Source organism: Dryas octopetala, chromosome 2, assembly GCF_963921425.1.
Source record: "Dryas octopetala chromosome 2, drDryOcto1.1, whole genome shotgun sequence".
NCBI lineage: Eukaryota > Viridiplantae > Streptophyta > Magnoliopsida > Rosales > Rosaceae > Dryas > Dryas octopetala.
The window spans coordinates 15,617,066-15,630,758 of NC_141367.1; the positions used below are offsets into that span (position 1 = coordinate 15,617,066).

General features: G+C 33.8%; 2 protein-coding genes and 1 pseudogene across 2 annotated transcripts; 2 read left to right on the top strand and 1 right to left on the bottom strand.

Annotated features, from left to right (window-relative positions):
• Positions 1-282: 282 nt before the first annotated feature.
• Positions 283-5,028, bottom strand: LOC147293424 (very-long-chain aldehyde decarbonylase CER1-like; annotated as a pseudogene).
• A 364-nt stretch (positions 5,029-5,392) lies between these two features.
• Positions 5,393-10,190, top strand: LOC147293425 (palmitoyl-monogalactosyldiacylglycerol delta-7 desaturase, chloroplastic-like). Its single transcript, XM_086230748.1, has 5 exons — positions 5,393-5,676; positions 5,869-6,009; positions 6,158-6,301; positions 9,695-9,801; positions 9,901-10,190. Exons 1-5 carry the CDS (start codon positions 5,407-5,409, stop codon positions 10,118-10,120), a joined length of 882 nt encoding a protein of 293 aa, XP_086086874.1. The 5' UTR covers positions 5,393-5,406; the 3' UTR covers positions 10,121-10,190.
• Positions 10,191-12,075: 1,885 nt separating this feature from the next.
• Positions 12,076-12,513, top strand: LOC147293426 (uncharacterized). Its single transcript, XM_086231070.1, has one exon. The coding sequence runs from the start codon at positions 12,076-12,078 to the stop codon at positions 12,511-12,513; it is 438 nt and encodes a 145-aa protein (XP_086087196.1).
• Positions 12,514-13,693: the final 1,180 nt, after the last annotated feature.

The following is a 13,693-nucleotide window of genomic DNA, read 5'->3' on the forward strand; positions in this document are numbered from 1 at the left end:
TTTGTTCATTTACATTTTGGTTCTCTTTTTTTATTATTATTATTTTTTTATAACAATTCACGTACTCACCGCAATATATTCAAGTTTATGGAATAACAGTTTCAATTTGTGGCTTAGAACAGTAATTCAACTTCTATGCATAAACTATTTCACTTAGTCTTCTATGTTTACAGCTATAATTATCCATTTACACATGTTTACGTACTACACATGAACAAAAATGCAATTTAACTGAATATGGGACTAGAAAATGTACCTTAACATGTTTCTAATGTTTGAGTACTACTTGACATGTTTCAATTCATAGCATATCCTATGCCTGCTACAACCTTCCAGCCCATTCAGTATGCCTGCTACACGCGATGCACTCATCACCCTTCTTGGCAACCAGTTCTGCATGGATTCACTCAGATAATTAATTAATTAAATAATGCAAATACATATCAATCTTTAGTATTAATAAAACAGAAAATATTTAAGAAATTTAGAAAACTTATAAACTTGAGTTATTAATTAGCCACTTATATATGTACCTCACAAGAAAAAACAAATCTTCATTGCTGGAGTGTAGTGGTAGAAGCAGTACGTCTTTGCGCAATTTTTTTCGTGGGAATATGGAGAAGGGAACAAATAGTGTTCCTTTTGGTGCATTCAACTGTTCATCTTCACTAAGTCCATCTCCCACTAACCAAATCTGCAAATTAATTAAATTAGTATTGTCCAAAAAAATAAAATTTGTATATTATAATATCATATATGCATAATTAAGTGGCCAAAATATAAATAGATCATTAATAGATAGAAACAATAAGGAAAATAGGGATAGGTACGTAGGCGCATTCCCCAGATTGTATAGGTGATGTACGTTCCTAACTTAACCAATATATGAGTGAGAGCAAGTCCAATAAACTCATCTTAGAGTGAGATTTTATATCAAAAGGTCTTGATAAAATTTAAATAAATATCTAATTTAATGTATTGAATAATAGACAATTACTTATATGATATGAAACAATTGTATTTGATCGCACATCAGGGTAAAGAAGGCAAAACTTGTAGCATATTAATACCTTTTGAGCATAGCTTTTTGCAATAACGTACCACACTACCCTCAGTGCCATTTAATGATTTGGTGAGCTTCAAATACTCAACCTGGTGCAGTGTAGTTACCTGTATTATAAGCAGAACAATTGGGGTTAGAAGATAGGAATTAGGAAACATCTTCCTACAGGCTAGAGTTGAGGCGCGTGCACACACACCTATATATATATATATATAAAAAAGAATGCTCTAAAACTAACTAGTTAGTAAGTTAATACAAAGCTAACCACCATGTTGGGCCCACCACACAATGTAATCTCAAAATCCGAATCGTCTATTTTTTAGGCCCTACTTCAAAGATCATCCTTGTAAAAAATCTCCAAATTCAGAAATCATTTAGTCATTTGATTATAACAACAACTATTTATATACTTTTATCGAAAACACTGATCATTTATTTATTTGATCTCAATTAGATGACTAAATGATTTTCGATTTAGTTGATTTTTTGTAATGATGATCTTTGAAGTATGACCTAAATAATTGACGGTTCGGATTATGAGATTAGTTATGTGGTGGTCCCAAAAGCATGGTTAGCTTCGTATTAAATTGCTAACCAGTTAGTTTTAGAGCACTGCTCTATATATATATATATGTAATAGATGATGAGGGCGGATCCGTGATATTTTATTTTTGATACAAGTTTTTAATAGGGCCCACTTCATATAGGATTTCAACGATCCGAACTGTTTATTTTTAAGGTCTTTATTAAAGGATCATTCTTGCAAAAAATTGGGTAAATCGGAAATCATTTACCTACAACGATTAATTAAATGGTCAACAAAATAAACACTTGAAATGTTGACTATTTAATCTTATATGGTAAATGATTTCCGCTTTACCTAATTTTTTGCAAGGATGATATATATCTCTTAATGAATACCTAAAAAATAGATAATTAGAATCGTTAAAATCCTATATGGAGTGAGCCCCATTAAAAACTTGTGTAAAAAAATGATGTCATGTATCCTTCTTCATAGATGATACCTCGATACCCCTCTGGCTCAATTCCAAGGCGATGGCATAAGCAATCTTTGTGAGGTTGCCTCTGAGAAGAACTTGGGTAGTTCCTTTTGGAATGCTGTTTAGAATTATAGCGACAGCTAAGCTACTTCCATCCACCACCTTCATTTTCAGTTGAGGATGCCTGTGAACATACAGAGCATCATATCTATTCAACTCCTCACTCTGCAGCATATGCAAAATATAAATGGGTTTGCCATTAGAGATAGGCATAATATTTTTTTTAATCCTTTATAAATTAATAAATCAACAACTCTTCTTACAAAGTAGAGATTCGGTGCCAGTAGACCAAATGGTCATTGACCAAAGACATAATAATTATTGGCAATAAAAACGAAAGTTGAATGTATCATTATTTTTTTTTACAAAAAAGAAAAAAAAGACACACACACAAAAGAAACAATAGTTGAAGGGAGAAAGTTTTTCATCCTATATATTCTTAATTGTGGAGTAACCAAAAGTTCAAATTTCAAAAAAATAATTTTGTAATATCTGATTAACCATCTTAATTAACTTCTTTAGCATGTAGAAATGTAGGAGTTATTTACACTTACACCCCCTGAGGTTTATCATCTTTTCACATACACCCTCTGAGATTTTAAAAATTACACATACGCCTCCTGAGGTTTTAAAACTGTTGCACATAATTTCCTACAGTGAGATGAAAAATGATGAGAAAGTATGTAAAAAGGCATGCTAAGGAGTGTAATGGCCTAAGGTCCAACCTCAAAAACAAATCTTCTTTGTTTATTTATTGTTTTCTCTTGTAAGGAGTTATGTGTAACAGTTTTGAAATCATAGGGAGTGTATGTCTAATTTTTAAAACCCCAGAGGGTGAATGTGAAAAGACGACAAACATCAGGGGGTGTAAGTATAAATAACTCACCAGAAGACAGACTGTTGATTGTGTAAAATCTTGACTGCATGGCATTTTGTGTACGCAAGTGTCCAGATAAGGGCCGGAGCGATTATAAGGGAGAAATTTTATTCAATAACTCTTTTAAATACTCCTTAAACTTTTTTGACCCCCCAGCCCCAAAACTAACAATAATGACCCTTTTGTATTTTTCAGACCCATATATGTCGACCAAAAAATTGACAAGTTGCTGCAGCAGCCAAACCCTCCTCCACCTTAATTCTTCCTGCAGCAGCCATGGAGAGCGACCTCCCTCATCGGCCAACAACCCATCATCTCCTCTCTCTATCTCTCGCCCCTTCTCTCTCAACCCAAATCTAAAAAAAAAAAAAATTAAAAAATTGAATACGCAGATCTAAGTTTTTCTCTAAATGGGTTGGGAAGGAAAGGAGGAGAGAGAGAGAGAGAGAGAGAGAGAGAGAGAGAGAGAGAGAGAGAGAGAGAGAAAGACAGAAAGAAAGATGAGATGTCGGTGGGGGAGGGTGTAGGATAGTGGTGGGCACTGGCTAGTGACCTATCATCTTCTCTCTCTATCTCTCTCCCAACTCAAATCTGAAAAAAAAAAAAATTTTGAAAACTTAGATTTGGTGGAATGTGCTATAGCACGATCTAGTGGAATTTGTGGTCGCCACATGGTCGACATATCTAAAAATTTTCTGGGTTTTGATGAGTTTGATCTCTCAAAGAATCAATCATTTTCTGAGTTTTTTTTGTGAGTTTTGCTTGGCGACAAGGGGGGAGGTGAGGGTTTTTTTTTTTTTTTTGTGGATTTTGCTGGGCGACATGGTTTTTTTTCATTGGATTTTGTTGGGTATGTTGCAGTGGTGGGGGATAGGGGCGGCGATGACTGGGGTGGCGAGGGGCGCGGAGGTGAGGGGGCAGTGGTTGGCTGGGGAGGGAGGGAAGGAGGGAAGGAGGCAGGGGGCTGTGGTTGGCTAGCTAGGGAAGAGGAAAAAAAAAGAAGAAGCTACAGTTTAAAAAAAAAAAAGGTTTTATATGAGGGTATTATATATGGGTATTTCACAGGCAAAAGAGTTATATAAGTTAATTTTGGGGTAGAGAGTCAAAAACGTTTAAGGGATATTTAAATGAGTTATTAAATAAAATTTCTCATTATAACGCCTGTTGTTGACCCCCTACTTTTTTGTTGTTTATATTGTTAAAATGCTTTGGTTCAGACATATGAAAGAAAATTGGCTAAGAAAATGTTTGGGGGCCCGAGTAGAACACTTGGTATTGGCATCTACGACCTATGCAGTTACAACGTAAGTAAGAAAAGGAGTAATGATTTTTATTGGGCCCTCCATAAATATTGGTCTGAATTAACTGGCTACACAATCACCATAAATTAAGGAAAACTAGTGGCAGAGTAGAATTGTAATTAATTTGTGTTGGGATTGGTCGGTGCAAATCGAGATTTAGATATTCACACACCACGCAACAAACACAGTAGAGCTGAATAAATATATAAGGAATGAAAATAGTGCACACGAGATTAATGTGGTCTTAAGACGGCTTCATAAGACATTTTTTATCATATTATGTGGTTCGGCAAATTTCTGCCTATATTCACAAGATATATTTGTTATTTATTATCAGACACACTTGAGTTAAATCACAAATTTAGCCTATTATTTAATGCATATGGATAGCATAGTAACTTGAGGAAATTTCAGCGAAAAGTTTTGATATTTTGTCGAAACTTTCAATATTTTCGCGAAAAATTTTTAATTTGGCTTTTTAAAAAAATAACTGAAAATTTTGAAATTTCCATAAAAAAAAACACGAAAAATACTTAGGATTGTATCTAAATTTTCACCAATAGAGAAATCGAAAATTTCAGTGAAATTTAAGACCATTGCCGTATGAACATATGCTAGCTCTTGCAATACAAAGTCAAAATTTGCTGCATCTTCGTTATCTTGTGGGTTCAGTATGTACTTGAGATATGAACCAATCTCAACAATTTGTATACGTCTCTTAGCCATTATTCAAGTACTAAATTACTAATATTAATAACAACGTACGCCAGTCCTGTAACCAGGGAACAGGCAGACACCGCACAATTAATGTTGATCTTGAAAAAACTAGGAAAACGATTGGGGACCCTGGAAAATTAGAAAATTAGAACACTCTACGACTTGAGAACGTGAACACTGGAACCAAATGTTGGTCCTAGAAAATGAAATAATTCATGAGGCGGTGGCCACTGAAGCAACGACATTTAACTATTAAGATCGTGACATTTAAATTACTTCACTATATATATAGTGGCCAACTTCGTTTTAATTTCAATCTAAAAACATATATTCACTTTCATATATACTAAAACGGCACACCGCTTTAGAATTAAGCAGAGAGTCCTGATGAAGTCGTACAGCGGAAAGAACTTTAGGGGGAAGAAATGGGTTTTACTGGACCTATTAACAGCGGTTGAGTTTGTGACTGTGCATTGCCTTTGTGTATTGGCGCCGTTTCATTGCAACTGGGGTGCGTTTTGGGTTGCCACCGCACTGTATCCTGTGACGGGTTTAGGAGTGACTCTGTCTTTCCATAGGAACCTTGCACACAGGAGTTTCAGGCTTCCAAAATGGCTTGAGTACTTGTTTGCCTATTGCGGGGTTCTCTCACTCCAGGTATAATAAACCCTAAACTCAAAATTCTTAACTTTTACACCCTCGATCAAACGACGTTGTTTTGGGAGCAAATACAAGATCAGCACAGAAATATGAGCAAGGGATCTTATTCCCATTTTAATTATGTTTTGTTTTCATTTGTTAGGTTATTATTATTGTTTTGCTTAATTATTATTGTTTTGGGATTTGTAGGGTAGTCCAATCGAATGGGTGAGTACACACCGATACCACCACCAGTTTACTGACACTGACAAAGATTCTCATAGTCCCATTAAAGGATTCTGGTATAGTCACATGGGTTGGTTCTTTGATAATCAATCTCGCTTTGAAAAAGTACGTACAAATCAACACAACTCTCTCTCTCTGTGTTTCTTAATTTCGTCATATATACATGCACACGGACATGCATGAATGCATGCACTAACTGCTACCTACCTACCTACACATATTTTTGTTAAACTTTTAAATGAGGAATTTGCAGTATGGCGACGGGCTAAAGAACGTAGAAGATTTGGAAAGGCAGTGGTTCTATAGGTTTCTTCATCGTACTTACCCTCTACATTCAGTTGTTCTTGGAGGTTTACTATATGCTCTGGGTGGACTTCCTTTCTTGGTTTGGGGAATGGTGAGATCGAATACTATTGTTTTTCTTCTTCTTTATTGGGATTTTTTTTTTTTTGTTCCGGGTTTTAAAGAATTGGTATTTATGGCACTTGTTCTTAAACAGTTTCAAACTAACTTAAAGTGGTACCTTCATATATACCATTTGATTGACGTAAGTGCATGGTGAACGTACAATATATGCATGGATTCAGTTAGTGGTCTTGGAGGTACCTTCCAATATTACACAGCTACCTCCACTTTTCAATTAGTTGGGCTGCATACTAATTAAATCGATTTAAGGGATATATAGAAATGGCCAAGGAGTAAAATTTCGATTTCGAGAAAATTTTCGATGGAAATTTCGACGGAAATTTTTCCGAAAATTTCGATTAAAATTTCGATAAAATTGGACAAAAACAACGAAAATTGCTATCAAAATATGAAAATTTTGAATGAAACTTGACCATATGTTTATTTAACATATTATCTACTATATTGATAAAAAACATTGAATAAATCAAATAATATAGTAAATTTCATATGATATGTGATGAATATAATGCGCGCCGGAGACAATACTGTTAAAAAAATACTTCACTAATTAATAATTACATAATAAAATTACACGAATAAATCACCAATGTGGCAACGGAAAGTAGCAAGCTTACTCAAAGGGACTTGGAAATGGTTTTCGATAGTTAAATCAAGCCGAATTGGGTTAAAATAGAACCAATCCGATGGCAGCAGCGGCGACAACGGTTTACTTAAAATTTCAATTTTACAAATTATCAAAATTAGAAAACCAAACATTAAGGAAATTAAACTTCATGATAAGGGGATAAATTTCTTTTTCATAATTTATGTTTACAACTAAACGAAACACCAAAATGACCAAATCAAACTTCAAATAAAATCCCAAACCTTTTTTTTTTCTTTCCAATTGCCTAAAAACTCCAAATCTCAATCTACCTTAAAAAAAATTTCTTTCCTTTTTTTTTTTCTCTTCTTTTTTTTTTCTTTCCTTTTCTTTTCTTTTTTTTTTTTTCTTTTCTCTTCTTTTTTTTCTTTCCTTTACTTTTCTTTTTTTTTTTCTTTCCTTTTTTTTTCTTTTTTTCTTTCCTTTTCCTTTCTTTTCTCTTATTTTTTTCTTTCCTTTTCCTCTTCTTCCCCCGTGACTTCCTCTTTTTTTCTTTCCTTTTCCTCTTCTTCCCCCAGTGGTCTTCGTCTTCCAGTGGCCTTCCTCTTTTTTTTTCTCCAGTTTTTCTTTTATTCTCCCTTCATCAGTTTTTCTCCTCCCTTCATAATCTCTCTTCTCCCTTCCTAATCTCTTTCTTCCCTCTCCCTCCCCAGATCTCTTCTCTCCCTCCGACTCCAACGACGGCACGCCTCTGTAGCTCCCTCTCCGATCTCTTCTCTCCCGCCAGCGACGGTGCTCTGCCTCCCCTCTCCCTTCGATCTCTGCCTCCCTTCTCTCTCTCCTGTCTCTACATTGAAAATTTCGGCGAAATTTTTTGAAATTAATTTGGTATGGTGTTAAAATTTTCATACCCCTAAAAAACGAAATTTTACTCTTTGGAAATGACTTTAATTGCTGTAAGGATTCACAATACACAAATATATACTCTGGTCCATTTGAATGCTAGAATTTAAAAAGATCAATAAACGTTTTTGAATGTTTAAAATTTGTTATTTGACTAAGGCTTATACAACAAGAAAGAATAGCAATTGCATCACTATTATGCAACAGCAACAATTTGCCATCACAAAAGTGAATATTGTGCGATAGCATATCCATCGTCGCAAGGATTTAATTACTTTGCGACGGCATACCATAGCCGTCACAAAGATTTGATTACTTTGCGACAACATGCCATGGTCAACGTTGCATGTCCTTACGTCTATTGCGATTTCAAGGCATTTTAGTTTGGTATTGTTGTGAGACAAAACGTATTGTGAAGTAAAATCAGCTGTAAAGTAAAACAATCGAGTATTTAATAAACTATGTTTTCAAAAGTGCAAAAAGCAGTATCAAGGTGTTGAAAATTTTTAATATAAAACTGTTGTGGCTGTTTATAATTTCTAAAATAGACATGATGCGTTTGACTTATTTGTTTGGTAAAAACCTTATATGCCTTTTACTTGTTTATAATTTTTGGTCTTCAAATTTATATTAACATTAAAATTGCTAAAAAAAAAATTGTTAAATAAATATGCATATTATTTTTGTAGGTATATTATTATTTTAATGGTACAAATAAAATACCATAATTAATGAGGTGAGAAAATTACAGATTTGGTCTACTTATTTTATACCTAGTTCAATTTTGGTCTACGATCTTTTTTAAGTTATGTTTTGGTTCACTAATTGTTCCACTTATTCAATAAAAGTCCAGATTTGTTTTCTCAAATTTGTCCCATCTTTTACCCTATCAAATCTCAGCCAAATTGAGCAAACATACACTTATTTTAAAGTTATGCATCTCTTCTTTACAACTATATAAAGATCATTCAAATCGAAGTTCTAAAACTCAAGATAATTGGTCCTAAAGTAGGGTACCTGAAATTATCAATTTTTCTTAGAAAATTTTCAGATTTTTCAAACTTCACCAAACTTCAATTCTATTTGATTCTAATACTCCAAATTGGTTCATATGACTAAGAAATTATGAAATAACTTCAATTATAATTGAAGAAAACACAACCAAAAAGATTTAAAATCATAACTTAAAAAGATCGTGAACCAGAATTGAACTAGGTATAAAATAAGTGGACCAAACCAAAATTAAACTAGGTATAAAATAAGTAGACCAAATTTGTAATTTCCTCTAATGAGGATATATTGGGTAAAAGTTTAAATGGTATATTATTTTTGTCATTTTGTATAAAAATTAAGGATATATTTGGCAACTAAAAATTTTAATTAATGAGGCTCACAACTTTCATTCACTGTAGTTTTGAAAAGGAGGTGGATAACGGCTTTTCAAAATTATAGTGAATGACCTAAAATAGTGAGACACTACAGTTTTAATTTGGTTTTGTTACAAAACACCAAAACTATTGTAAGTGACCTAGAATTATCATCTACATGGATGTCCAACAACAATCCCAAACGGTCTCTAATTATATGAAGCATGATAAAATTCAAACGTAGAATTTATAATATCTCGAACGTCTAGGATGCATTAATTTAATTTGTAAGTGAGTACATGTACATGATGTATAGTAATGGTGGCAGTAGGGATACAATGAGTCCGTCTATATGTTAAATCACCATAGTAATGGTAATTTAACATATAGACTAATTATAATCATGAGTCCGTCTCACAATATAGTTCTTACTTTTCTTAAAATGTAAATATCCTCACGAGAGAATTATTAAATTAAGATCTAACTTTGAAATCCTTATTTGTTGCAGGGGGTGAGGCTGGTATTTGTTTTCCACATCACTATGCTAGTAAATTCAGTTGGCCACATGTGGGGAAATCAAGCATGGAACACCGGTGATATGTCTAGAAACAATTGGTATTGTAGCTATTCCACATTCTACTCTATATAAATCATCACTGATTAATGGAAACTGGAATATTAAATATTCTGTCTATATATCAACTATATATTTAGGTGGTTGGGAATACTTGCACTTGGAGAAGGTTGGCACAATAATCACCATGCTTTTGCATACTCAGCTCAACAAGGCTTGGAATGGTGGCAGATTGATTTTACTTGGTACATAATTAGATTTCTTCAGACTATTGGATTGGCAACAAATGTGAAAACCCCAACGGAAGCTCAGAAGCAACAGAAAGCTTTAAATAGTGGAATCATGGCTCCTCAGAATTAGGCTTTGAACATTTGTTTGCTACAAATGTTGGAAAACTATTAATTACAATCTTCAATTTCGTAATGCTTTCTTGGTGCATGCGGCCAATATATTCATGTTTGTGTGTATCTTAGGACCAACTTGATATTGTTGGGACCTAAAATAATCATTTGTATGTGTGTAGTAGATTGACAATTAGTACCTTGTGAACTAAAATAATATATAGTGTATTCAATAAATTTTAGTGTTAATTACAGATTTATCAACAATAAGTGACAGACTACAAACTTATTCAGCCAAAAGGACAAGCAGCTAGCCCACAACTTATGTTGCAGGCCAAAATTCAAATTGTCGATTGTCCCATTAATTTAAATTGACAAAACACAAACAAATGGAAATAACCAAACAACTTTCAAAAAATAGAAGTTCCTCAGTAATAGATTCATTGTTAAATTTGTGTAGCATATATAATCCATGCACAAAAAAAATAGACTGGTACGTACACCAGTTGAGATTTTAATTTCGATCCTCAGCTGGTGTATTTCAATATTGTGTAGTCCACTCACAAGGGAAGAGGCAACTCTACTCAAGTTACTGAATTCGAATTCCATGCTCGATGTTTGCCCACTTGATTGTATATGCGTGCACTCGACTAACTATGCTCCAAATGTAAGAAATTAATGGACTTAATCCTTGTTCTATTCGGATGCTGATCATGCTAATAAAACTTAAGAGTCAAGTGATAGGAGTATTAATCAAACTACAACAGGAAAAGCTCAACTAAGTCATATTCCTAATCAGAATGGGATTATGATAGTGAGCTGCCTTATACTATAAACAAGGCATTTATTAATTAGTCATTATATAGAGTTATACTAGGATTAAACCATAGATATCTTAATGGGAGGTACACGGTTTGATCAAGACTCTATATAAGGCTCAGGTCCCTGACCACACAAGATATCGATCTGTGCTATTTGGTACTCTGCCCCATATTGAGTAAAGCTCTGAAGAAATTGTGCTGGTTGGAAGGCTTGTGCTCTTAGACTTCAAGATACTTGCTGCAGATGACATGGCTTCTTCAGCTAAGTTTATTCTCACATGTCTTATACTTATGCAATGGTGATTATACATGTATGGTGTTTTTAGATTGTGTGTTCATACAGAATATGTATAAAGTGTTTTTACATGTGGTATCAGAGCATGCAGACACACACTAAAGACCAAGATTAAAATTGATCATTGTTTTCAGACTTGATGCAGCAAAAGTTATCTGTTTTCTTGTTTTTAACATTAGGCCGATTCATACTTATGTTTTCAGTTTTATTATTGTTTGATCCTGAGATATTTACATGTTCTATTTCATGAAATCTTGAAACATAATCTGATTTATTGTTGATCTATTATATATTGATGCACTTATCATTTTTTCTTTTTATTCTGAGCATCGAATATTATGTAAATTCTTCAGGATATATTAATCAGATTATTTGCATATAAACATGTGTATAGTTATAATCCGCTACAGTAAGGTGATCTAGTCTTGATCACAATCCTCATCATGTGAGATATCAAAAATTCTTCTACATGATGAGTGTTGTGATCAAGGCAACAGTTCTCGTTGATCACAAAGTATGTAATTCTGCATCTTAGGTACTTGTTGACTCTCTTAAAAGAGGTAAAGTCATCTGAGCATTTAAGATGAAGAATTAACATGTTACAATCTTCTTATGGGACCAAGTTTTTTTCTTTTGATCATAATTTTTGCTCACCAAAATTGCAAAAAGCATATTCAAAACAAATGGTCCTTTAAAAGACTGGGAACATGATTCATGAATTTCATTTGTTTTTACATGGACAACATAAATCTGATTCATGTAATAGAAAAACAGCTGCAGTTTTTGGGGTATAATTTTAGCAAAAGCATATTCAGTTATAAAATTTTAAGCATGTTTTTGATCATTAATGCAGCATCCATGAGTTTCAATAGCATCGAATCTATGAATGGACACAATTTCAAGAAATGGAGGCAGGATATTGAAATTGTGCTAGGAATTAATGATTTTGACTTAGCACTAAGAGAAGACAAACATGCTGCTCTGACTGCAACCAGCACTGCAGAGGAAAAGATTGAGTTTAAGAGATGGGAGAAAGCCAACAGAATGGCACTTTTGATCATGAAGAGGAATATGGCAGATATTGTAAAAGGTGGTATTGAAGATAATGATAGTGCAAAGGCTTATCTTGAATCCATCAGTGAAAAATACAAGGAATCAGAAAAGGCCGAGACTAGCAATTTGATGGCTTCATTGACTGGTAAGAAGTTTGATGGAATAGGCAGTGTTAGGGAATACATTATGTCGCTGATTGACATTGCAGCAAAGCTGAAAGCTTTTGAAAATTCCTATAGCTGATGAGTTTATTGTGCACCAAGTTTTGATGTCACTGCCAAATCAGTATGAGCATTTGATCTCTATTTATAGTGCTCAAAAAGAAAAATGGTCACTGAATGAGTTAATTGGTATGTGTGTCCAAGAGGAAGAAAGGAGCAAAAAGGGAAAGGCAGTGGCAGAAGTGAATTTTGTGCAGAAGGCCAACACTGGCAAGAAGGGATTCAAAAACAAAAGGCAATTCTCGAAATCAAAAGGTGCACCAGATAATGCTAGCAGCTCCAAATCCACTTCTGATGGCCTCAAGGCAGTGAAAACAAATAAGTCTAAGTGTTTTCATTGTCACAAGCATGGCCATTTTAAGAAAGATTGTGAAAAGTGGAAGGCTTGGATGATTAAGAAAGGTAAATCTCATTGTTTCTACTTAGAAGTTAATTTTGTTGATTCTCCTATTAATTCTTGGTGGATTGATTCTGGCTCACCCATTTATATTGCAAACTCTTTGTAGGGTATTACAAGAAGGAGGACACCAAGGAAGGATGAAGTCAACATCAAAGTAGGCAATGGGATGCAAGTTGTAGTCAAGACTATAGGAGCTGTTAGCATTAGATTAGGATCTGGTTTTGTTTTAAATTTAGATGAAATTTTTGTAATCCCATCATTAAGTAGGAACTTGATTTCAGTAGTTCAGTTGGTTAGGAAGGATTTCGAATTTATTTTCAATAAAAGTGGGTTGCAGTTATTCTATGATTCTTCTCTTGTTGGTACAGCTATATTACAAAACAACCACTGGAAACTAACTTGTTCTGACAGTATTGATGTTCATCAGATTCGTGCCCCAAACAAAAGATCAAGGGAAAATAAAAACTCAGCTGTTTTATGGCATAAGAGATTGGCACACATATCAAAAGAGAGGATGAAAGTTTTAATCAAAGAAAACATACTACCTCAACTCGATTTTACTGATTTTACTGAATGTATTGAGTGTATTAAAGGAAAGACAACCAATGTCAGTAAGAGAGGAGCAACAAGAAGCCAAGAATTGCTGGAGATAATACATACAGATATATGTGGTCCTTTCCCATGTCAAACCATATGCAAACACTCCTATTTCATACTATTTATAGACGATTTCTCTAGATATTGCAGCTTATATCTAATTTCAGAAAAGTCTCAGTCATTGGAAGCCTTTAAGATTTTCAAG